Raw genomic sequence first — 26,515 nt, 5'->3', positions numbered from 1 at the left:
TTAACTCCCGAGGCGAAAACTCAATGGCGGATTCAAGTTCAACACAAAGTTAAACGCGCGGAATGGCGCACGCAGCGAAGGCTCCGCAACCTTACCTATTAAAATCAAACACCCAGGAAACTGCGTTCAGATATATACAGAAAATAATATAAGGATTTATTATTTATAAGTAAAGACAGTGAAAAAAAAGCCCGCGCCGGTAATACTAATTAATCGAATAAGCCTAAATTGGGATCCCAGACACAACAGATATCAAACACGATACGAGGGAGGTGAATACGAAAATAACACGTCTTTTTGCTTTATGCACAGTGTATTCGCGGGTACGGCCTTATCTCGTCCTTGTCGTCCCCGATCGCACACCACGAGGTCCTTTCGCTCCAAGTTCCACAAGGCCTCGCTCCAAGCACCACGCGTCCGACGCGTGGCCAGCAGCTCCACACGAGGTCGATCTCCACAAGGTCCGTGCACCAAAGGTCCAACGTAAGCTGCACAAAGCAAGCGAACTCCACTTGACTCTCTTTTGGGAGTGCTGGCAGCCAAGTGCCAACTGTTCGGTGCCAACTGCCAACGAACTGCGACGAACGAACCTTGAACTGCAACGAACTGCTCCGAACTGCGTGTGCTGCCGTGTGTTCTGTGTGTCGCCGTGTGTCCTGTTCAACGAACTGCCTCAACTGCTTGAAATGGCGTCCGACCGTCGCATATATCTCTCGCCGATGACGTCACATTGGCGCACTCCTCAGCCAATCACAGCCTCCCAACTCGCCCTCTGCGGCATGCTCCACTCTCGCTCACCGACCCCCGCGGTCCTTGTGTAACACGTGCCAGGCGAGGTTTGTAGGCCTTGGAGGTGTAAACGGTGGCGGTGTTTTTGGCCTGGTGGTGTCCATTTATTACGAAGTCATTGTCAGGGAAAGGAATTATTTAATGTTGCGCTAAGGACCTAACTAATGTTTATGTGGTTTGCAGTGCCATAATGGACAAAGGTTTGACTACTAGGTGAGACTCACAGGGGCGTTACCTTTAACCCCTCACTATTTAACACTCGAATCTCCAGGTAGATCCACAATCATACATCTTACCCCGACAAACGCCTAAACATCAATAACTTATTACATGTAGAGTCCCTGTCACGACAGCCGAATACCTACCTATTCAGATCTACCTAGCTCTAGATGTTGCTCTACCAAATTCATAACACAGCCCCCCCCCTGGAACCGTAGCTCCTGCAAGGTTCACCGCAGGGCTACCATTCCAGCCTTAACACCTACTGTCACACACTTAATTAACCTATGAAATAAATCAGGAAGGGCTGTGGGAAGTGAGTCGGACTACCTACCTACACTTCCTTAACATGCTGAACCCCTTAACCATCATGCAAGTATGTACATTGTCTTCGTTGTTCCTGTGGAGGGAGGAAACAAACAACACACAACACTAACTTAACCACAAAACTTAACCATCTTTCCAAAACTCAAAACTCTAACCTTTGTACATACCCCGGTCTACAGACCGCGTCCCCCGGTGGATGCCACAAGACACAACCTTACCTGCGGGGCCATCCCCAATGCATCCCCCTAAATTTCCACGGGCCCTGTCCAGATGTTACAGGTGAGTGACACGGCTCGGTGGATTTCGCCCACATTCATGCAACACAGACCCCTTAACCACTCATTCTCATTCCATAGGTCATCAAGGCATTTCAAAAATCAACAAAGCACTTATTTCAATACACCCCCTGCAGGACCATGGCATTGATGTCATTCACGTGTGTGTGTGCATTCCTCAACTAGGCAGCGGGGAGGTACCGCACAAAAAGATGGTGGGGGCGCATCAGGCTGTGGTGCCGCAGTCCCAAAAACAAGTCAACCGACTTACAAGTTCATTGCCCCCCCCCCCCTTTACCTCTTGGCCCCGTGACAGCCCAACAGCCCCTTTCCGCCGTTACCTCGCCGGTGAGGGTCTCCACACACACCAGGCTCCTTTGCCTCCTGCTTTCGCGCAGCAACACGGGTCACCGGGGGACTTCCTCACCCCGCGGCGCCCAACCAGACCCTCCACCGACGAGCTCCAATTTCCAGTTACCACCGGCTGCCAGGGGTAATTGCCGCAGAGGGGGGCCCGCAGGCATCGCTCCTCAGAGCTTGCTCTGTACCTGCGGACACACACACCTTCCCCACCCACAAGACCCCAAAACACACTTCCTCCCCCGCTGCCATTCAATTCTCCACACAACTCAGCACAATCCAGTACAATTCCATAGATGGTGGAAAAGGTGTTACAAGGCTTGCCATGGCCTGCTACATGTGAAATCCCCCCAGTTCACATTTAAACCATCACCCATTTCCAAAAGCACATTTCCAAAAGCACAAGTATCACCCCTCATTATCCCCAATAATCATCACTCACTCTCCAGGTTCAACTGTCACGACCACATCAAAACACATAACCACAACACAAAAACATACGCCACCCACAAGACTCTGTGGCTCCCATTCCATCCCCTCACCGGCCATGTCATCACTCTCACCCGCCTCCCAACTCCAATTTACATGTCCCCAATTTCCAAAGCAAGTCCTGAAGCCTGGGACAGTACTCCTCAAAACACTCACCTCAAGTGCAGGTAGTTGCAGGTTGGTCAGGTTCAAAGGTGCCATCCACCCATACAATTCCCAAAATTTCACATTGGGCCTACCAAATACTTCCAAATTTCTCTTTTGTCCCCACTACACTGGCAGGTATGTGGATCCGCATCCAACGGTGATCATCACTACACAACTACCTGTAGCCACGACAGCTCTGCACCTCTACCGTGCAAGGGTCACCGGGACAAGGTGAGCAGTCAAAACGCCAACATGGCCCATGAGTGTCCATAAGGGTGCGACCCACCATCCATCCTTCGGCCCCCCTGCGAGGAACACAGCTGCAGCAGCCCCAGCTGGCCAATGTGGTGAGCACTTGCTGCCACAACACACACTACCGCACACACAACCTCGGCCCTGGGGGGCACGGTCGCAGTGCGTGGCATCCCTACAGCCACGTCCCCTGCACCTCCCCATCATCCCCCAGTCCGACTACAGAACTGCAGCCCCCCAGTGCTCACCCACACTTGACCACACCAAGGTTCAGTCAACAGCCATGCTCCACCAGGAGACCCACCCAGAAGACATGGTCCACACACCTCGGACACGCACAGCACCACGTTGACCCTCAGGCTACACAACTACATCCCCATCATCCCGCGTCCCAAATATCAGCACAGTTGCCCCCGCAACCAGTTGAAAGCTGTGCCTTGCTACCCTATTAATTTCATCACAGCCTCCAACACTTTGGTCTACACACCTGGATCAATAATGGCGTCACTGTACAGTGTCCACCATGGCATTTCAAAATCCACCCTTAAATTTCCATCTAACCCACAGATTACCCATGCCAACCATTTGTCACATTTCACTAACCTCACCAAAGAAGGATGCTTTGCCATACACATGCCAGCCGAGCATGGCCCATATGCTCGGCTCGTTACACATCTCCCGATTCACATCCCCATGGCTCTCTTCCCAACCCGAGAGTCCATAAATCATAACGGAGCATCTGTGGAAGGTCACTCACACCATCACGTTCCACAGATGCCCCAATGGTTGTCCGGCAGGCTATCTCCATCCCTGTCCATTCGGTTTGACCCGCGTCCATAGACCAACCACCATGCCAGGTCACCACATGCTGGTTGTCCCAGAGTCCCTGGAGGAGAGTGCCAGGTCGCATGCCCGGGTGATCACTACATCAGGCCCAAGCTGGCCGTCCGTAGTGCCACCACCAAAGCGCGACCCACAACATCTCCCCCTAGTGGTCCTCAATATTTGCCATCCCAGGCTTGAGAAACCACCTCGGACCTCCCTGGAGGTCTTAACCCCCACCAGGGTCCGGTGACCCTGCCGGCCCGAGCCACCGGCTCGGATGGCGCCCCGACGGACAAGGGACGCCACACTCCACCAGACCCCCCGTGGGACCCAGGTCGTACCTCGACACCCAAGGCTGGACCCCACGTCCAAATCTCGCCATCACAGCCCCCCAGCTGGCTGGCATACCCAAATTTTGAAAGAGGCAACTTTTGCCCGAGGCCATCACCCATGACCTCTCCATGTCCAAATCCCGCAGCCCGGGGACCAATCCCCACCATGGCTGCTCCAAATCAATTTCCCATTGTAATTTTATTTTAAATTTTCTTTTACAAATTTTCATTCCCACTGCCAAACCGCAGACCTCTACCACCGGTTGTTCTGCCCCTCCCTGCAGTTGATCCAAATTCCCTACAGGGACCAAATCTCCAGAAGCTCTATCTCCCGATCCTCCAAGATCCAAATCCAGCCCGGAGCCAACACACTCCCCCAACTGGTTGTCCAATTTTGGAGCCTCTGTTTCCAAATAGCAGTGTACAGTGAGCATCCCCTCGGTCATTCCAACCACCTCCTCGGACCAACTCACCTCATCACCCAGGCTCCTTTGGGCCTGAACCAGCTCTACCTCCATGGGACTGTCACAGGTCTCCAGCCGCTGGATCAAATCATCCTCATCCTCATCATTTCCACAAATCATTCCTGGCCCCGCCAGGCTTTGATCAATATCCCCAATAAATACCCGGTCCGGCTCTATCGCATGGACCCCCAAAAACTCTACCCCCTCTTGCTCCGCACCACCGCCCTGGTGCTGCACAATTCCAAATTCATCCCCCGGTTGGGGTGTTGTGACATCCACACGGTCCCGATAAACAACCAGGCCAGAATGTGGGAAACATTCCCCATTACAACTCTCACATTCCAAATTTCCTTCCCCGCTCACCTGTGGACACTCCACGTTTACCTGCAGGCATTCCCCATCTACCTGTACACATTCCCCATCGAACTGTGGACATTCTCCGCTCACCTGTACACTTACCACAATTGCCATTTCCCTTTTTAATCCATTAATTTGGTCACTCATATCCTTCATTCCTTCCCTCCATTCATTCCCCTGGGACTCCATTTTATTTTCCATCCCTTCAATTTTATTTTTTCTTCCCCGAATTTCTGTCAGGTTTCGCTCACCCCGTGCGTACATGTCTCCCATCTGCTTTCCCATTTTGTTTGCCAGCCCATCAAGTTTATCATTTATTCCCCGAAGTTCTGCAAGGTTTCGCTCACCATCGGCCCTCTGAGCATTTATTAAATTTACTATGGTCTGGAGATCTATCGGGGCCGTCCCACTTGTTCCCGACTCCCCGGTAGGGGAGGGGCATAAGTTGGTGCTCGGGACGAGGGAGGTTCCAAGGCTCACCTCTGCATCAAATTCCCCTATTTCCGGCTCACTCCCAACGCTGACGGAGGCCTCGCTGCGTACTTCCATCTCATCAATTTCCGACATCCGCTTTCCGGAAGATTGTTTCCCGCGCGCGTATTTATTTTAATAATTCCTGACCCAATTTAAATTTGACGAAGACGCGATATCGCGCTCCGTTTGCCCAATTGATTATCAAATTTCTCCGCCTCAACTATAAAAATTTTGCGTTCGAACGTCGGGCGCAATGTACGCCCGACCGTGTCGATTTCTCCCCGCGGACAAAAAAAATTTGTCCGACCGTGTCGATGTCTCGCCGCGGACAAAAAAAAATTTGTCCGACGGGTTCAAATCCTACACTCCTGACACCACTTGTTACGCAACCGTGATTAACACCACAGTTACGGATGACCGATTTGCGAGACTAACTCCCGAGGCGAAAACTCAATGGCGGATTCAAGTTCAACACAAAGTTAAACGCGCGGAATGGCGCACGCAGCGAAGGCTCCGCAACCTTACCTATTAAAATCAAACACCCAGGAAACTGCGTTCAGATATATACAGAAAATAATATAAGGATTTATTATTTATAAGTAAAGACAGTGAAAAAAAAGCCCGCGCCGGTAATACTAATTAATCGAATAAGCCTAAATTGGGATCCCAGACACAACAGATATCAAACACGATACGAGGGAGGTGAATACGAAAATAACACGTCTTTTTGCTTTATGCACAGTGTATTCGCGGGTACGGCCTTATCTCGTCCTTGTCGTCCCCGATCGCACACCACGAGGTCCTTTCGCTCCAAGTTCCACAAGGCCTCGCTCCAAGCACCACGCGTCCGACGCGTGGCCAGCAGCTCCACACGAGGTCGATCTCCACAAGGTCCGTGCACCAAAGGTCCAACGTAAGCTGCACAAAGCAAGCGAACTCCACTTGACTCTCTTTTGGGAGTGCTGGCAGCCAAGTGCCAACTGTTCGGTGCCAACTGCCAACGAACTGCGACGAACGAACCTTGAACTGCAACGAACTGCTCCGAACTGCGTGTGCTGCCGTGTGTTCTGTGTGTCGCCGTGTGTCCTGTTCAACGAACTGCCTCAACTGCTTGAAATGGCGTCCGACCGTCGCATATATCTCTCGCCGATGACGTCACATTGGCGCACTCCTCAGCCAATCACAGCCTCCCAACTCGCCGGCTCGCCCCGGCCACGCCCTCTGCGGCATGCTCCACTCTCGCTCACCGACCCCCGCGGTCCTTGTGTAACACGTGCCAGGCGAGATTTGTAGGCCTTGGAGGTGTAAACGGTGGCGGTGTTTTTGGCCTGGTGGTGTCCATTTATTACGAAGTCATTGTCAGGGAAAGGAATTATTTAATGTTGCGCTAAGGACCTAACTAATGTTTATGTGGTTTGCAGTGCCATAATGGACAAAGGTTTGACTACTAGGTGAGACTCACAGGGGCGTTACCTTTAACCCCTCACTATTTAACACTCGAATCTCCAGGTAGATCCACAATCATACATCTTACCCCGACAAACGCCTAAACATCAATAACTTATTACATGTAGAGTCCCTGTCACGACAGCCGAATACCTACCTATTCAGATCTACCTAGCTCTAGATGTTGCTCTACCAAATTCATAACAATATATATGTTTATATATATATATGTTTATATATATATATGTTTATATATATATATGTTTATATATATATATATATGTTTATATATATATATGTTTATATATATATATATATATATATATATATATATATATATATATATATATATATATTAGGGTGCATCAAACGCCCCATGATTTTCAAAAAGTTGTTGTATTTTAATGTCTATTCCCTCAAATGTTACACTTGTTGGTAGAAGTATGTATGCAAAAAATAGATGAAATCAGAGGTGGTCCTGGGTGGCCACCGGCCACTTTTATATATTTAGGGCCATTTAGGGCCACAGCTAAACTACTTTACAAGATAATGTAAAATTAACTACAAGATAATGTAAAATTAACCATTATACCTATATACAAAAGTAAAGTCCTACTTTTACTAAATGCCTAATATCAAACAGTTAAAACAACCTTTCATGTCAATGTAAAATTAACCAAAATCGTTCTTCATATTACAAAGTTGTAGTACAGTGTTGTAGTATTGTACTTTCATTGATTAAAAGTTTGAAAATGTATTAAGCACAACGCCAATGTCACTACTCCAACTTTGCTCGTTTCCGCAAATTTGGCCTCGCTTTGCGGTCACATTCAATCACTTGAAGAAGATTTTGGAAGTGGTCTTCTCTTCTTGCAGTTGAGACAAAATCAGTTGCGAGCTTTACTGCTCTCTCCGCAGGGTCATTCACAACATTAAGCCCATCCACAATGGACTTGGCTGCCTTGAAGTGCTCATTGTTCTGCCAAGTGTCAACATCCTCTGTTAGGAAGGTCATATCTAGGTGAAGAAGGTTTACTGTAAACCACGAGTCCTCGTTCACAAGATCAGCCAGGGTTGTCGCTTCTGTAATTTTTGGAAATGACGGTTTGCCATATCCAGAACCGTAGCGGTGTTTTGGAGTGCTTGGCATTTCATCTGGTTGTATGGCCAGTAACACATCTGCAAGGGCACGACGATCCTTTTGAGGAATTGCATTGCTGAACAGTGCCAAAACAACCAGTTCTGGGGTTAAATACCACAAATGTCTATCAAAGGCTTTCACAGCGCTGACTGAAATGGTTGAGTTGACAGCTTTATAGTTGAGCAGAGTCTTGTAAAAGCACAAATCAAACCATGGGGCATTTGAAGCAGACTGACATATGAGCCACCAATCACAATAAATATAAACAACAAAAACAACAAACTCCTTCAGTTTTTTCTGTTGATGTTGTGTTGTTACAGTTCCTCGAGGTAGTAGAGAAATTTGCTCTTCAAGTAGGCATATTTTTATGGAATAAAGAATCTTTGACATCCACCTTGCTTTATGCATGGCCCCTGGTCTGTGGAGTGTTCCTTGTTTTGTGACATCATCATCGAGGACTACCTGGCAGAGTTGTGCCATTTCCTTGTAGTCTTCCCTACAGTATGAAGCGCTTGTGCGGATTGTGCTTAAAACCTTGTTTTTGCAGGATAAAAGCAGCTGTTGTGCATAGTCATTGTACATGGAAATGTCAATTTTGGTTAAACTTTCATTCTTTGCATGCGATATGCGTTCCCAATTCTTCTGGAATTTTTGGAACAAAGATACTTCTGGAGACTTTGATGCCTCAATTTTGAGAACGTCAAACACATGATCCAGGATTACCTCTCCAACATGATGGCGACATGCACACCACAGAAGAGCACGGTCCAGTTTTGATTGAATGGTAACACAGGCAGCTGTAACGTGTCCAGTGTTTGATGCTGTTGTGTCAAAACATAAGTTGACAACTGATTGTTTGCACTTCCATGAATGTAGATACGTGTAAGTGTGCTCGGCAATGATGTCACCTGATGACCTATCACTTCCAGGAGGATATCTAGCCACCCCCAGTAGCTTTACATCAGTGGCATTCCCAACCAACACTGGCAATCTTTCTTCCTTGACATTCTTGTTTGTGAGCGTTGGTATCTGCTTGCCATCCCAGTGAAGTGTTGCAGCTGTTGGGGCGATCCAATTTTCTTGAATATCTTTGGCGATAGCACTTGTTATTGATCGTCGAGCCTTATCAGCAGTTGAGTACGACTTGGCCACACGACGTGGATCACCTCCTGCCTCTTGAATTACAGCTTTGGTGAGCGCAACCTGTTGAACAGGAGTTATGTTTAGTCGAGTAGCAACAGACACAACTGAATGTCTTTTCAGAATATCATGAGGAATAAAGGCAGATGTACCTGCATATGTTGATCTGTGGTGACTACGCTTCCTTTGAAACTCTGGAATCGCCTCTTCTTCAGTTTCTTCCAAGCTATCTGCAGAGTCACTATCATCAGAGCATACAGAACTAATTGTCATCTCTTGTACACTGGATGATTCATGACGTTCTCGTCTTGAAGCTTCCGCTAAGAGGCGTTTTTCTTTTCTATGATCTTTATCAACTTTCTTCTTGTCAACACCACCAAATGAGGCTACTCTGTCAGATTTCATTGACTCTAAAAATACTCTATCTTCCTCATTCTTAATGTTTGTCATTGCATATTTTGTCCATACACCAAAGGTCTTATCAAGACGTTCATTCATGGTTTGCAACTTAGCCAAAGTGCTTGGAGATTCTCGGCGAGAAACAGGTATTTGACGCAATTTGTTATTGTCATTAAGAAGGTCAAGTATTAGTTTGCAGCATTGATGGTCTGAAAGCATAGGAATATTTGCTTTAGTGTAGAATTTTTTCAGCTGGATAAGGACGATGCTGGCAGATTTCCATTTCAGTGGCTGAGTTTGTTTGCCTTCACATATTTCTTTCTGGATGTACCACATCACGCATCGAAGAACCTGCCGGCAAGTTGGGAGGCGGACTCCTGTCAATGTACCATCTGCTTCTGTAAAAGCATTGCCAAGACCAAAAATGGCACTTGCTAATCTGGTCTTCTTATCTGCCATCTGAAAGAAAATAAAGGATATTATTAGACTACTAGTATGGGACCCACGATTAGACCTCCGATTTCATTCATGTAAAAATACAAACTAATTATCAAACCATCGTTTTTTGCATAAAATTGTTATATTTGTATTCCTCTCATCAAGACCTTCAATTTGATACCAAACATGACTAGGTTTGGGTGTAAAATAACAAAATCAAACATTTTTACATAGTGCGGCCCCGAAAATGGCCCTAAATATATAAAAGTGGCCGGTGGCCACCCAGGACCACCTCTGATTTCATTTATTTTTTGCATACATACTTCTACCAACAAGTGTAACATTTGAGAGAATAGACATTAAAATCCAAGAACCTAAGGGCGTTTGATGCACCCTAATATATATATATATATATATATATATATATATATATATATATATATATATATACAGTGGAACCTTGACTTACGAGTGCCCCAACTTACGAGTTTTTCGAGATACGAGCCGTCGCTCGGGCGGTTTATTGCTTTGAGATGCGAGCCGAGATTTGAGTTACGAGCTTTCGCCACCCGGTCACGTGGTTATCTTTCCGTGAAAGTACAGTATCTGTCGTATAGCGCTGCATTTTTGTTTTCGCATGTTTCTTTATTTTGAGTTTACGCCGCCAGGTGGGTTCCGGTCACGTGGTTATCTTGACGTGCACGTACAGTATCTCTGTCGTATAGCGCTGCATTTTTGTTTTCGCATGTTTCTTTATTTTGAGTTTACGCCGCCAGGTGGGTTCCGGTCACGTGGGTATCTTGACGTGCACGTACAGTATCTCTGTCGTATAGCGCTGCATTTTTGTTTTCGCATGTTTCTTTATTTTGAGTTTACGCCGCCAGGTGGGTTCCGGTCACGTGGTTATCTTGACGTGCACGTACAGTATCTCTGCCGTCAACTTGTTCAGAGTGCCGGCGATAGCTCGCCTTCTCTTTGTGGAAAACACGGTACTGAGAAGAAGAAGAGGATGATGTGCTTGGATATAAAACACGCAATCGTCGAAAAACATGAGCGAGGTGTGCGTGTTGTCGACTTGGTGAGGCGGATGTGAAGGCAGCTGAAGATTTTATTATAACTGAGAAGAAGAAGAGGATGATGTGCTTGGATATAAAACACGCAATCGTCGAAAAACATGAGCGAGGTGTGCGTGTTGTCGATTTGGTGAGGCGGATGTGAAGGCAGCTGAAGATTTTATTATAACTGAGAAGAAGAAGAGGATGATGTGCTTGGATATAAAACACGCAATCGTCGAAAAACATGAGCGAGGTGTGCGTGTTGTCGACTTGGTGAGGCGGATGTGAAGGCAGCTGAAGATTTTATTATAACTTTTGCCGAACTGATAGAAGCCGAACGATACATCCCCCAGCAAATCTTCAACTGTGACGAGACAGGGCTCTTATGGAAAAAGATGCCGAGGAGGACGTATATAACGGCAGAGGAGAAGAGCAAGCCAGGCCACAACTTGTTCAGAGTGCCGGCGATAGCTCGCCTTCTCTTTGTGGAAAACACGGTGAGATCCTTAACATCCAACAACTAATGGGACGCAAACGGGGCGCCCAGTTTAGCGGTACACACATTGATGAATCACCCTGCCTGTGATTCACCCATGACAGGTTATAGCTGGGTCGGGATTCAAACCCAGGCTGGACAGTTTAGACTTTAGAGTCAAGTGTGCGTACCTCCAGTCCAGGCCATCCTGCCAACTTGTATGCTGCATACAGGTGAAATATAAAGCGCGAGATATTTTTATATATACTGTATATTTAAAAAAAAATTGGTGTGGTTTTTGGCGGGCTGGAACGGATTAATAGCATTTCAATGCATTTCAATGGGGAAATTTGATTTGAGATACGAGCAATTTGAGTTACGAGCTCGGTCACAGAACGAATTAAACTCGTAAGTCAAGGTTCCACTGTATATATATATATCCCTTTGTTGTAAACAATAATTAAATCAGTGTTTGGCCCCCATGTTTTGCTTTGTATCGTTGCCTGTCCTAACACCCACCACTGGTTCACCAGTTGGCTCGGTAAGAATTTTTACCAAACAGACCTCTGACCTTTGACCTAGTGACCTCAAAATGTAATCAGTTCATCTATACATCATTATACATACCTGTACTATGTTTGACTTTGATCCCTTCAGCCATTCTTAAGTTATCGCGGTAACAAAATACTATCACGGACCTATGGATGGGACTGACAGCCGAATAGACAACCCAAAAACACAATGCCTCTGGAGGCCTTGGTGGCAGAGGCATAAAAATTTTAACAGCTTCACAAATTACCACAACAACCATTTGATACGCACAATGGCTTACCTTGAACAATCTGCCGTGCACACGCATTGTACACCTGCTCCTGGCTAGTGCCTGGGTGAAACACCCGATCAAATGCATAAGTTTTGCCCTGCAGACATACGGAATACATCATGATAAGTTTCAAAGGAGAGCAACTAGAACAGCACGAGGTAGAACACAACACTACTCGGCTGAACAGTTTACGTTTTGGAGCCCACTGATATGGCAGATCTGCATCCGGACCAGAATCAAAATATAATTCCAAAATCTTAAAATAGTACGATATTATTCTCATCACCGAACAAAATCATCCACCTAGTTTCGGCTGAATCCGTCCACAACTTTTTTATATATCCTGATCACAGGCAGACAAAAAAAAAACGGGTGAAAACAAATCCTCTGTCCACCTTTGGTAGCAGAGGTAAAAAAAGAAATAGGGGCAATACCAATGGGCACTCACCTGGTAGAATAAAGCAATATACTACACCAACTAAAAGGTATTTTAAACCAAATTCAATGGCTGCTAGCAAACAGAGAAGCATGTAAAATCATACAAACATAATCATAAGACTTTAAACAAACAAAAAATACTGTTGCGGATATGAGGACTGTATTTTTTTGATTGTGTGCTGTATTATTCTTATTATTGTTTATTCTGCGCCCCCCGCCTCCGGAGCTGTGTAAAGGTGAAAGGGCATCCCATAATTAGTCCACAAGCATACACGTCAGCCAAGTAATAGAATACCCCTGTTGATAGTTATCTCTTATTCTGTGTTTTAGGGTAAGGCTGTGTCTCCCATTAATTGAAGTACTCCATTGCACCAGTGAAAGAGAATAGATCCCCTTTCATTCCCATCCCCAAAATCCCCATTTCCTTCACATCCCCTTTCGTCATTGCCGAGCCTCGATTGCCCATATTACATCCCCTCTCGTGATTGCCGAGCCTCGATTCCCAATTACCTCCCCTCCAATAACCGCCATTGACCACGAGGCAGGGTCGGAGAAGAAAGGCGTGTCTCCACCTCGTCATAGAGGGGAAGGAAGGCGTGCCCGCCCGTCGTCATCAAGGGCGGAGCCAGAGGGTCGCATGACCAACCAGGGCCGAGGTGAGCACCCCGATGGACGTGTCCTGAAGGCCGGCGGCTTAATCGCTGGAGGCGTTATAAAGGCGCGCACGCAGGAAGCAAGTGAGTCGGTTGCCAGGGGAGAGTCGTGAGGAGTCAGTCAGTGGAGTCGGTGGTCAGTTGGTTGCGTTGGTTGCGGTGAGGAGTCGGTGGTGGTGGTCAGTTGGTTGCGTTGGTTGCGGTGAGGAGTCGGTGGTAAAGAGTGAGTGGACCAAGAACGAGTTGAGGGTTTGGACCAGACGAGTCGGACAAGGCCTGGCAAAGCACGCGACGTCCACAGCAGCCACAAGAGCAGCTTGGGGGCCTGAATGGCGGTTTGGAGCAGGGCCGTAAAGGAACGGCGGCTGCTAACCGCGCCGGTTGAGCTGCAGGACCCCCTTGGACCTCCCTCTCCCTCCAGCCATCCACCTCCTGCCTTTCCACCCTTCTTGTGTACGTGAGTTTGTTTTGTTTGTTCTGTCCCTGGGTATTTAATTAAGTCTGTAGGTAAGCTAATATTTGCACTGTGTCACCTGCGTCTTATGTGTTGTAAATAAACCTTGATTGCTCCTTTTTGCTTGTGTAAATAATAAATCCCATTACTCGTCTGTACGTCTTCTCGTTTTATTGGTTTTCCTCTTTGCATTCGTCGTTTTAGTCTTTTCCCTCATTGAGCAGCTGCGGTGCGATCCGGCCAACGTTTGGGTGGAATCGGGTGAGTCGGGGATCCTGTAACGGTCGCGGTCGGACCATCCGCTCGGCCCATCATAACATCTAAACCGCGATCAGTAACAATTGGTGTCTGGGAGTGAGATTCGGGGCCCGAACCAAATTTTTAAAACATCTAAAAAAAAAAATTTGGTCAAAATTTGGAGCGGCCGAAATTTGTTTCGTTTTACAAAACCTGAACTTAGAAATCGCGCCATGGCTGGTCAAGGCGACGGGATGCCGGTGGGAGAGATAGAGGGGTTAGGAGTAACCCAGGATCAAATGGAGGGGAGCAATGAGGAGGCGGTTGAGGGGTATCAGGTGCACAAAATGGCGTGCTCGCGCACGTGGTTGAAGGGTCCCAAAATAGCGGCGCAGTGGAGGGCGAGCCCGCGGTGGCGGCTGGGGACGCTGGGCAAACCGGGTTTGACCTCAGATTATTCTTGACCCAACTGAATGCAAAAATGGATAGTATGGGGGGCCAAATGGGGGCAATGAGGGACGAAGCGAGGGGTACCAATGCCCAAATTGGGGAGTTAGACAAGAAATTTGAGAAGTTAGACAATAATTTTGAGGGGTTAGACAACGGGAAAAAGGAGGTGAAAATGGGTTAACGGGGTTAGAAAACAGGATGGAAGGCAAATTGCGGGAGATGGGGAGCAATCCGCCCGAGAAATTAAACAAATGGGAGAGCAGATAGAGGAGGTAAAAATCGGGGTAGAAACCAAATTGGATGCTCAGAGGGATGAATTGGGACAGATGAGGGTGGCATCTACAAAGGAGATGGAGGAGATGAAGGAGGAGATACGACGAGGTGTGAGTGAGGAGGTCTCGGGGCTACGCGAGGAGGTAAAGCGAGGTGAGAAGCGTATGGAGAAAGAGGTGAGAAATGGGGCGGCAAAGTTACAAGGGGGAATAGAAGATCTGACAGAGGAGGTGGAACAGCTGACGGAGGGACAAAAAGAACTAGTGGAGCAGGTTCAAAAGAACACTGCGGTACTAGGAGGGTTAAAGGCGACACAAAAAGAAATTAAAAACGAATTAATAGCGACGCAGAGGCAATGTCAGATGGTACGTGAGAAACTGACAATGAGGGTGGACGAGGTGACAGAGATAATGGAGACAAAGGACCGGCAGGTGAGGATGCACATAGAGACGGTCACGGTAGCCTTAGAGGACAAACTTGAGGAGACGCACTGAGAAATAAAAGAGGTTAAACAAAAATTAGAGGAAGTGGAAGAAGAGGTGAGTGAAATTAAGAAGGGACGGACAGAAACTAAAAGAGAAATCCAGGAGGAGGTGATGGAATATGTGCAAGGTCGGTGCTCAACTCATGATGTGATGCTCACTAACCAAATAAAGAGTTTGCAGGTGGCAAAGGAGGTGCGACGACGAGGTACGGAGGTGAGTGGCAATGTATATGATGTGAGGAAAGCTTCAGTCGGCTTGGGGATTGGTTTGGATCCGGGTGTTCGTGAAAGGCCGTTGGTGAAGTGTGCGACAGGTCTGGTGTGCGAAAAAAGAGGTGTGCGAGAATGTCCGACCATGGGGTGTGTGAGGAAAAAGTGCACGCCGAGGAGTGAGTGTGCCGTCAAGAGTGAGTTGGTCGAAGCGCGTGTGCGAGGGGGTACATGGAAGCGTGGTGTGGTGAGTGTTACAGAGGAAGTAACGAAAGAGTGTGCGCGAGAGGATGCGCGAGAAAGGTGTGTAACGGACAGGTGCATGAGGAAAGAGTGCGCTGTCGAGAGTAAGGGTGAGTGCGTTGTCAAGAGTGGTGGTGAAAGTAGTGAGAGTGACACGGAGCGTGAGTTGGTTATGACAGGTGAGCAAGGATGTACACCTGGAATGGAAGGATGCACCCCTGGAATGGTAGAGCGTGTGTGGGAATGCACACTTGAGTTGGTCGTGAGGCACGTGGTTGGGTGTGCGGGTAAGAGCACACCTGTGGTTGTCACAGAGGAGGTGACCGAGGAGGGGGCGCGAAGAGGTGTGTTGGTGAGGTGTGCGAGCGACGAATGTGTGCCAAGGTGTTCGGTGGTCAGGTGTGTGACCAAGTCGGTGAGCGGAATGAGTGTACCAAGGTGTGTAAGGAAAGTTCCGAGGAGCATGGGAACAGCTGGAGGTATGAGCAAGAAAGGGGTAGCGTATGCATGTAAGCATGCAGGTAAAGCATCGACGGTAACCGGGTTAGAGGTTAGAACGACTTGTAGCCGAATCGGGCCCTCGGTGCACGTCGGGCAGCTTCGCGTGCCGCGAGGACCAGCGGGGATCCGAACCACGGCGGTTTCGAAAGAACCGCCGTACGCGATCCACGCTGTGCCTCGCTTGGAACGGCCGCGTCCGGGCTCCACTAGGCGGAGCGGGCAGCCCGATAGGAAGGGTCGTCATGGCGACCACTTTCTATTGAGACGTGCCGGCAGGTCGAGATCGGGACATTGGATGGCTCCACGCCGAGGTGGTGCGTGGGATCTCGGTCCGGGTAAGCCCCCGTCCCTGCCCCGAATGCGGGACGTATCCAGCCGCTGGCACAAAACGACCCGCGTTAATTGCTCGGCTGTACGAAGCCGGGCTGTAGACGTGAATTGGCGCACCGAGAGGATGTAATAAGTAGACGGGTGATGAGGATAGTGTTTTGGCCCCGAAATTAGAAAAAAAGCAAAATTTGATGTTGGTACGGTGATTGGCAGATGAAATGACAAATTTTTGATTTGTTGGATTTGGACGAGCGAAATTGATAGTGGGAGATGCCCGATGTGGTGGGATGGCAACTCTGTCATCCCTCACAAGAGTGGGGGCAAATGCGCTATAGCTTATGGGGTTGATGGCAGTGGAAACTAGCCCGGGTGGGTTAGGATATATCGTGTGTAGGGATCTAGCGAAGATGACATTAGGTAACGTTAAGGTTAGTTAGTGACAAGGATACCTGTAGTGGGGACGCAGGTAGATTAGTATGGATGATAATGACGAGGGAGCGCAATAGTTTAAAGGGACGACTGGGAAGCGCAAGTTTCAGAGGGGAGTAGTTAGCTGAGATGATGCCGTGTGTTTGAAGATTGAACAGGTGTGATTGCACAGGTGTGCAACTGAACAGGTGTGTGGAGCAGTGTATGAGTGAGTGATGGTGATTGTGTATTGTGCTGACCAAATGGTCCAGGAAGAGGAGGAGGGTGCAGGTGGCACCAGGTATGATTGCACAGGTGTGCAACGACACGTGAATGGAGGACAGGTGTATGGAATAAATGGAATGGAGTATTGGAATGGATGGTCGTGGAGTGAGTATGGTGGAAATTGTGGAGTGGAGTGGATGGTGCGAAGGTGTGAATGGGGGAAGAGTGGACCCCCATCACGGATACCCGGGGCGGGTAGAGTAAGTGTTAGGTAGAGGGTACAGGTAAATTGTGGTTGGATATTGGCATCTGTGGTGCGGGTGACAGAATGGTATTTGGATGGGTGCATTAGTGTTGTGGAAATGGCTGGGCGTGTAGCCTGTTAGTGTGTGTAGTTGGTTTGGGCACTCCACCACTGTGAGGATGTCGGCCAGGTGAGGCCGCAGGTGGGCTCTGGGAGCCGGTAGTTGTGGATGGGGCCCGAGGATCCGGAGGACGGACCCGGGTAGCCCAGTGCCAGAGGGCACCAAGGGGTGACAGAGCCAGGAGAGGGCCTTCCCCAGTTAGTTAGGTTAGGGTGAGGAGCTAGGTAAGCTCGGGTGGCAACTGCAGTGGTGGAGGTGTGCAGGTGGGTAGACCTGCTGGGAGAGCTACACGTCGCAGCCCAGAAATTGTGCGAGGGCACCGGGAGATGAATCGGGGGAGTGAGACCCCAAATTGAGAAGCACCACAGTTTGGTCAATGGGAATTGGTTTTTAGAACCCATAGTGTAAGTGGCCAATGGATTGGCAGGGAAAGACCCCGGGTAGTGTAAAGTGTGTTAAAATCATTTAGAGGATAGTTAGGATGAAGGATCTCCTCGCACCATCTGCATCCACTCACCTGAGGTGACAGGAACTCCACACCATGCCATGTTTAATTATTTTTACTGTGCAAATGTTTGGATTGTGAGACGCATCATGACGTGGGTGTGACATTGTGCTTTGATGTTCCATCTCTGCCTCCTTATGAGGATTGATGATGAATTTGGTGATGGCAAATTTTGAAGTAGAGGGATTGTGGAGACGAATTTGGTATAGGGGAAATATGGGGAAGACGTGACAGTAGTGACGAATTTGTAAATGTGTAGATTTTTGTACATATGGGGTAAGGGCAAGGGTAGGGTAGGTGACAGGGGGGTGACGTACGGTAGGGACGAGCTTTCTCACTTCGCCCTCCATACGCATTTCGCCTTGCATTGCCTTATTGATGTGTACCCTTGTGACCTTACCCCTCGCTCAATTGTCTTTCCCCTTTTGTCTCCCACATGACCTGTGCGCCATTGGGTGCCGAGGGGAGCGTGCGTGGGTCGGCCATTGTGCGCCCGAAATTCCCAGAACCAGCTGTCTGCATCGATGCACCACATTATGGACCACATGTCTGTGGCCGAGCACCACTTATGGACCCCATGGGTTGGGGCATGGCCCCTCTGCTGGAACCGGCCATGAGGGCCCGAAATCTTGCTGGCGGACCTTGGCCACAGGGCACCGATGCCCCACAGGTGAACCACACTAGTCGGCCCTGTGGGCCATAAATAAAATAAATAAAAAGGACACATTGGGTGCAAGTTTTAATACAAATAGGCCGCCAGTAAGCAAAGCAAAAGAATGACAACATCTGGAAGACCAAATAATAATAACCAGCAGAGGGAGCCGAAGAGCAAGAGACCACCTGCAGGGTTAGGGGTTGTTGATTTATTTTTTATTCTTGAACAATGGTGACTGCACCGATTGGTGCTTGGGGGTGTATGGGTGCGTTTTTGGGTGCTTTCATGGTGCGTCGATGCAGAGCAGACTGTCTCCCCCCCAGAAAGAACAATCACAGGTCCTGGGTTAGTTTTGTAAATAAAAATAGCGTCATTGTAAATAATGCTTCCCACCGTCAGTGTATAGTTTGAAGACCATTCCGCGATTCGGTTAACTGTGGGCGTAAGTCTGTTAGGCAGGGTGCAATGGAGCAGCGGGACACATTTATTTATGTTTTAAAACTGTCGCACTCAGGGTCAGGTTAAAAGTAGAGGGAACTACACCTACGTGTCACACTAAATAAAAGTTGTAGGCCCGGGACGTGCCTAAGAGGAGGAGGGTGCAGTGTTGCGGATATGAGGACTGTATTTTTTTGATTGTGTGCTGTATTATTCTTATTATTGTTTATTCTGCGCCCCCCCTGCCTCCGGAGCTGTGTAAAGGTGAAAGGGCATCCCATAATTAGTCCACAAGCATACACGTTAACCAAGTAATAGAATACCCCTGTTGATAGTTATCTCTTATTCTGTGTTTTAGGGTAAGGCTGTGTCTCCCATTAATTGAAGTACTCCATTGCACCAGTGAAAGAGAATAGATCCCCTTTCATTCCCATCCCCAAAATCCCCATTCCTTCACATCCCCTTTCGTCATTGCCGAGCCTCGATTGCCCATATTACATCCCCTCTCGTGATTGCCGAGCCTCGATTCCCAATTACCTCCCCTCCAATAACCGCCATTGACCACGAGGCAGGGTCGGAGAAGAAAGGCGTGTCTCCACCTCGTCATAGAGGGGAAGGAAGGCGTGCCCGCCCGTCGTCATCAAGGGCGGAGCCAGAGGGTCGCATGACCAACCAGGGCCGAGGTGAGCACCCCGATGGGCGTGTCCTGAAGGCCGGCGGCTTAATCGTTGGAGGCGTTATAAAGGCGCGCACGCAGGAAGCAAGTGAGTCGGTTGCCAGGGGAGAGTCGTGAGGAGTCAGTCAGTGGAGTCGGTGGTCAGTTGGTTGCGTTGGTTGCGGTGAGGAGTCGGTGGTGGTGGTCAGTTGGTTGCGTTGGTTGCGGTGAGGAGTCGGTGGTAAAGAGTGAGTGGACCAAGAACGAGTTGAGGGTTTGGACCAGACGAGTCGGACAAGGCCTGGCAAAGCACGCGACGTCCACAGCAGCCACAAGAGCAGCTTGGGGGCCTGAACGGCGGTTTGGAGCAGGGCCGTAAAGGAACGGCGGCTGCTAACCGCGCCGGTTGAGCTGCAGGACCCCCTTGGACCTCCCTCTCCCTCCAGCCATCCACCTCCTGCCTTTCCACCCTTCTTGTGTACGTGAGTTTGTTTTGTTTGTTCTGTCCCTGGGTATTTAATTAAGTCTGTAGGTAAGCTAATATTTGCACTGTGTCACCTGCGTCTTATGTGTTGTAAATAAACCTTGATTGCTCCTTTTTGCTTGTGTAAATAATAAATCCCATTACTCGTCTGTACGTCTTCTCGTTTTATTGGTTTTCCTCTTTGCATTCGTCGTTTTAGTCTTTTCCCTCATTGAGCAGCTGCGGTGCGATCCGGCCAACGTTTGGGTGGAATCGGGTGAGTCGGGGATCCTGTAACGGTCGCGGTCGGACCATCCGCTCGGCCCATCATAACATCTAAACCGCGATCAGTAACAATACCTATTTTTGGGGGCAACCATCCCCCACCCTGGTAGAACCCTCAGATCCAGATTTTTCTAATACAGTGAACCAACATGGGTACATCACGGGAGATGAAGGCTGTGGTCAAGTTTCATGAAAATTGTGGGTGTATGTTTGGAAAAGAGAGCAAATACCTATTTTAGGGAGCTCAAACCAACTCCCCAGGTAGACCTCCTTAGAACCCGATTTTTTTTCATGCCGTGAACAAACTTGAGTTGCATTATATCAAATGATATCATTTGTGCAAAGTTTGGTCACAATCGCTTCAGCAGTTTCGGAGAAGAAGTTGCAAGTGTTTACGGACTGACGACGCACCGTCGCATAAGCTCCCCGGAACTGTGTTCCAGGTGAGCTAAAAACGGAACGAAATCCAATTCCAGATGTAAGAACATGAGGATAACTTTGCAAATGTTACTCAGATATTTTAGAAAACCCCTCGCTGTAACAGTTTAATAGATTAACCCTCACTTGTGGTTCAACAGTTATTAATATCTGAAGGGTTTTACAATTAATTATCCTGTAGCATATCAAGTGCACCATGAGCGCAGTTAAATGCAAACAGCTGAGAGAGACGAAAACTTGGCTGCCTCATCTCGACAAAATTGATCTCCAATTCGTTTGAGATACTCTCAATTATAATTTTATTTAATCCAGATCTGCAAGTGGGATTGAAATAAGGAGTAATAACTAAATAATTATGCATGGGGGTGGGGGGATGGGGGAGGATTGGACATGCAGAATGTGGGATGGGCAAGGGGGGGGGGGGGGGCAAAGAGTGGCACAAGCATCAATTCAATGAAGTAGACAAAGGTGGGTGCAATAGTATGCAATTCCCCCCCCCCCCCCCTCCCCCAGCACCCACCCCCCATTGGCGGCGCCTAAAGGCGTGTAAGTATCTAACATACATGGTTCACTTTAAATGTCCAACTACATGACTTCAGTTGGATTATTCGAGAAAGGCAAGAAATAATGCCACAGATCAGAATGCATCCATTAATACTGGTATGAAGTTCACTGGCTGGACCAGTAAGTGATTCCATTGGAGGAGGGTGGGGATGGATTGGGAGGGGACGAGGGTTGTGTGGATATGGTGGATAGTGGAGGGCAGGGAAGGGTGGAGGGGAGAGGCAGCATCACTAACACCATGAGACAAAGTGTTTTTGTTAAATTAGTTGCACTGTTTGGACAGGCAATGCAATCACCTTGGAACCTCAGTGTTAGTGCCAGATCTACCAACAGCTCAATGGTAGAAGTTTATTTCTGTTAAATGGATAATAAACCATCATCAAAAACTCTCGAGGCAACCAAAGCTCCTCAATAACTTTTCAAATAGAGTGAAAAATGGCAAAAAAAATAATCACAACACTGCCGAGAGAGTAAGCCGCTATATGAGAGAAACACACAAAGATGCCAAGACAGCTATCGGTTGCCCGGTTTTCCAATGTATTCCGATACTCCTTGAAAACACTCAAAGCTAATAGGATGGCTCAGAGGTAATGCACTCGCCTATGCTTAATCTAGGCTGGGCTCGATTCCTGAACTGAGTGCAGTCAGGGTGTTGCACCAATGTGTGCACGACCTCTCCAATGAGGCGTTAAGCTGTGGACCTGTCCACCAGCATATATTGCAGGTGGATGCTGAAGATCCCACGGTGTCTTTAGCAAAGAGTAGGCAATTTAAGCCAACACTTGGGTAAAATTCCTAGCTCGACTACCGCTGGGAAGGCAACGGCAAACTGCCCAGTGTGAAACCTGCCACAAGTGAGCTTCAGCAGCACTGATAAGGTCATTAGGCAGAGAACTGCAGAGGAGAGGGGTAGAGGTAGAGGGAAAGAAAGGACACTCACGGCTGAATTTTGCAGACCCCGAGAAAAAAACACACCGATGAAAATATATATATACAGATTCACTCTTTCCATGCTCTTCTAGCTGAGGAAAGCTGCATAACTGCAACCAATAAAGGCTGCACAGGTTAAGCCATTTGCTGTTTCAAACTCTTCCCAGCATCCCTCCACAGCTGTAATGACATTTTCACATAGTACACACAAGAGAAGCCCAATGCTACACACCCCCTCAAATGCCGGACCGATTCCATCGCTTATTGGTGAGTCATCAGCGACAGCGTAGAGAGAAACAGCAAAGCAAGAATGGATCAAGTTCATGCCAATTGGGAAGTAGCCAGGGCTGAAGACCGCAGCATCGAAAGTCCCAATGGAGCCAGAATGTCATTATGGATGAAGATCACGGGTACTACAGCAGTGATTGAGCCGCCCCAACAGGACTTGCATCTCCGTACCCAGGCCACCCCATTAAAAAAGCCAGACGATGCGATTATACAGGGGGGTATTCATGTTTATTTGACGAAACAAGGAAGTGTCATTGCATCAAGGGCAGGGAAGCAGAATTGAGCCTGGACGAGTGCATCATTAGGAGGAGCAATGCACAAGTCGTTTAGTGTTAGTGACAGACGTGGTGGCTGACAGAATAGCCCAGAGTTATGTGAACTCGCTGTTCAAGTGTCTAGCCTGGATTTGAATCTCGACAACCGTCACCCGGTGTTTCGCATGGGTGGTGATGCATCGGAAAGACGTTAAACCAGAAGTCTGAGGAGCCGGCATTAGTTGGTGGATGTTAAAGATCCCCTGTGTGTTTCACGAAGAGCAGAAGAGTTATCACCGGCCCAGCTAAATGTTCCTGTCTAAGTGCGGGGAGTATGCCAATACCCCCAGCATGAGGTGAAGAAGGCCTTTGTCTTGCAACACATGGAAAACTGGCTGATGTACAATCTGATGAAGTGCAAGAACAAGGATGAGGAATGAGAGGAACAGAATGGGAAAGAATCAACATGTAGAGGAGGTACTGATGGGTCTTATTCTATATTTGCCAAAAAAAATTATGATAATAAACACGAGTATTAAATAATGAAGACCTATATACTTAACAGAGCTTCAGGGCGTTTACAATGAGTCAGTTTTGAGATGACAACCAAATACCAGACAGGTTGCCACCCCGTTCCTGAACGCACGACCAATGGTGGCAGCAATTTGTGATATATTCAGTGCGGCAGCGATGACTCGCCGCCTCTTCACAAAACACACTGTGGGATCATTCATCTTCATCTTTCTCAAGCCGTTCCCCAATCTTTCACATATACATATTAAAGCAATGCTTACTCCACGAACCAACAACTAGCAAAAGCATTGAGTAACCACCTGGCAAGGTGACACTGTACCTGTCAAGACGTGCCGTGTCGTGTCATTCATCATAATTACGCGATAACACACTGGCATTGCATCACAAGCTGCTGCGCCCCTTGATCACAGCATTTCACTTAATACGATGAATGACATGTGACGCATGGTACAAATTGGTTAATTGTGCAATCATTTTACTAAGTCAATAAGCATTCGTTCATTGCACTACTATTATTAAACAAACGTGTATGCTTGATCAATGGAACCGCCTTTAGAGGCCATTTTTCCCCGCAGAGAAGGGGTTGGCCTTTTTTTGGGCACCGTGACCCCCTTTTTGAAGCAATGTTTTATGGCCGGATGCCCTTCCTGCCGCCAACCCTGTTAGTCGCCTCTTGCGACCCACAGGGAATTACCAGTGAACTGGTGCTCAATTTGGCGACCTCGGAAGGATGACAGGCTGAGTCAACCCCCCTGGTGTTAATTCAGCGATCGACCGGGATTCGAACCCAGGATCCTAGGATCCCAAGCCGGCACCCTAACCGCTAAGCCAACACCAGGCTTCATGTTTAATCAATGGCATCAATAGAAATACAGTCAGGAAGCAAGAACTTTCTACGAGAGGAAAAAAACAAAAAAAAACTTCTTCTCTACCCGTCAAACCTGAAGTGACCCAAGGCAGCGTTCTAGGCCCCATGTTATTCCTAATCTTCATCAATGTTCTCTCAGACCCTCTGGAAAATCCTCTTTATCTCTTTGCTGCAGCCTCTTCACTCTCCTCAGACATTGACAAAATCACAAACTGGTCAAACACTTGGAATATGTCTTTCAATCCTGACAAATCCCGCACACTCACTTTCTCTCTCCGAAAGGACCATATGACAAACCCTCCCATATACTTTCTCAACAACCCTCTCGAAGAGGTTCAATCACTCAAACTCTTGGGTCCCACTCTCAGCCACGATCTCTCTTCGGCAAGTGACATTTCAAAGTTGGCCTCGAAAAATGGGCATCCTCCGTCGTCCAAAGTCCTTCCTTGGCACACCTGAACTCCTATGCAGCTACAAGGCTTTCATCCACAGCTTGATGGAGTACTGCTCTCCCCTCTGGGCTGGTTCCCCTGCCTCACATATTGGACGCCGTGGAAAACGAGGCTTTCAAGATCATTGGAATCTCTCACAATGAAGCTAAGTCTATGGGCCTATCACTTCGCCATCACTGACAGGTCAGTGATCTCTGTCTTCTTCCACCTCTCATTTCTGGTCTTGCACCCTCTGCCCTCTTTGAACTTTGTATCCCTCAGGTATCTGCAGGACACAAAATGTCCACCAGCAACCCCCTGCTAGTGGACACTGACTAAATACAGAACCACTGCTCGCCTCCACTCATTTGTTCCTCTTTTTCCCACCTGTGGAACCACCTGCCACACTTCAATCACATCTTCCCTCCAGGTCTTCAAGACAGCTGTTCACTACCATCTCAGGTCAATCACATCCAAAACCATGACCTTTTCTACACCGGTTACACCACCCCAAGCCCCTCACAACATTTGGCTTATGTATCCATCTTATCCACCCCTTTGCGTTCTCCCCTTCCCCTCACCGTTACCTGCATCCCTTGTTTGTCCCTCTCTGTATAACCTTCTCCCTCTGCCCTGCTGTTGGTGTTTCCCCTTTATCCTGTGTTATGTTCTGTCCTCATCTGTTCTGTGTCCTAGCTCTTCCATGAGCCTTGACAATTTTTTAAAAACCCACCTTTTCATCAACTCCATAAATTCGTTGCTTACTATCTATTTAATACGTACACCAAGGTCACGAAACTTGACTTTTCAGACCCACTTTCACCGTTTCACCCCAACCCGCCTTTCTCTCTCATCTCCTTCCCTCCAACCTACTAATTCCTTCCCTTCTCACTCTTCCAAACCCAGCATCCTCTCAATTATAAATACTCTACTTGTGGCAAACCACTGCGTACGTAATGAATAGACGAGGCACTTATTAATCCATTTCCGTTATAATTTGAATAGCGGGATTGAAGTTTTCATTGTATGAACGAGATCAGCACGACGTAACGAAAGCTCGCATGAGGTAAGCAATGCCAATCGTGTCCGTCACTTGGTTTGTGAATAAAGACCGTTAAAGTTCCGCTCCACACCCGCTAGGATACCGCTTCGCGTGTCGCCTCACCCCGACGAGGATGACGTCGTCTCCCTGGAAACGTGGGATAAATCGATCCTCACGGCTCCGTTCCGAGGCGTTCTGCGGCCGGAACCGACACATCACCTTGATGCTACACTCGGCCGGGTCCGCCATGCCGAGCTCTGCTTAGAGCCTTAGACACACACCGCCAAGCTCATTCATTCTTCACTCAATCGTTCGTTCGTTCGTTCACACGTTCGTTCGTTCGTTCGTTCTCGCACGACGCGCTCTATTTATCATTTCGATTACTCATTCCAAAAAAAAACTCATTCTCTATCACTTGCTTAACATGTTTATTCAATCTCTTTACTCACATATTATTTTACTCATTCCCTATTAGTATTCATTATTTCGCTATACTTGATTCATTCTCTTCCTCACTGTTTTTACTTTTGCCGTCCTTTCTTCCTAATTTATCATTTTTCTTTGTCCATCGTTTTGTCCGGTTCAGTACTGTACTACACTTTCTTATTCATTCCTTACTCACCAATTTTGTTCACAAGTCCTTTCCCCCTTTTCTGGCAAATTCCCC

At 47.9% G+C, this 26,515-nt stretch overlaps 1 protein-coding gene across 1 annotated transcript in view; it reads right to left on the bottom strand.

Annotated features, from left to right (window-relative positions):
* The window catches only part of LOC137431348 (kinesin heavy chain), a 172,233-nt gene extending 146,057 nt beyond the window's left edge, over positions 1-26,176 (bottom strand). The window contains exons 1-2 of the mRNA XM_068122579.2: positions 25,972-26,176; positions 12,237-12,324 (exon numbers count right to left, since the gene is read on the bottom strand). Coding sequence (XP_067978680.2) covers positions 12,237-12,324; positions 25,972-26,097 — 214 coding nt within the window. The 5' untranslated portion in view covers positions 26,098-26,176. The remainder of the gene's footprint in view (positions 1-12,236; positions 12,325-25,971) is intronic.
* Positions 26,177-26,515: the final 339 nt, after the last annotated feature.

This window comes from Myxine glutinosa, chromosome 7 (genome assembly GCF_964187855.1).
Source record: "Myxine glutinosa chromosome 7, kmMyxGlut1.1, whole genome shotgun sequence".
Taxonomy (NCBI): domain Eukaryota; kingdom Metazoa; phylum Chordata; class Myxini; order Myxiniformes; family Myxinidae; genus Myxine; species Myxine glutinosa.
This window is presented reverse-complemented; position numbering and strand designations above follow the sequence as displayed.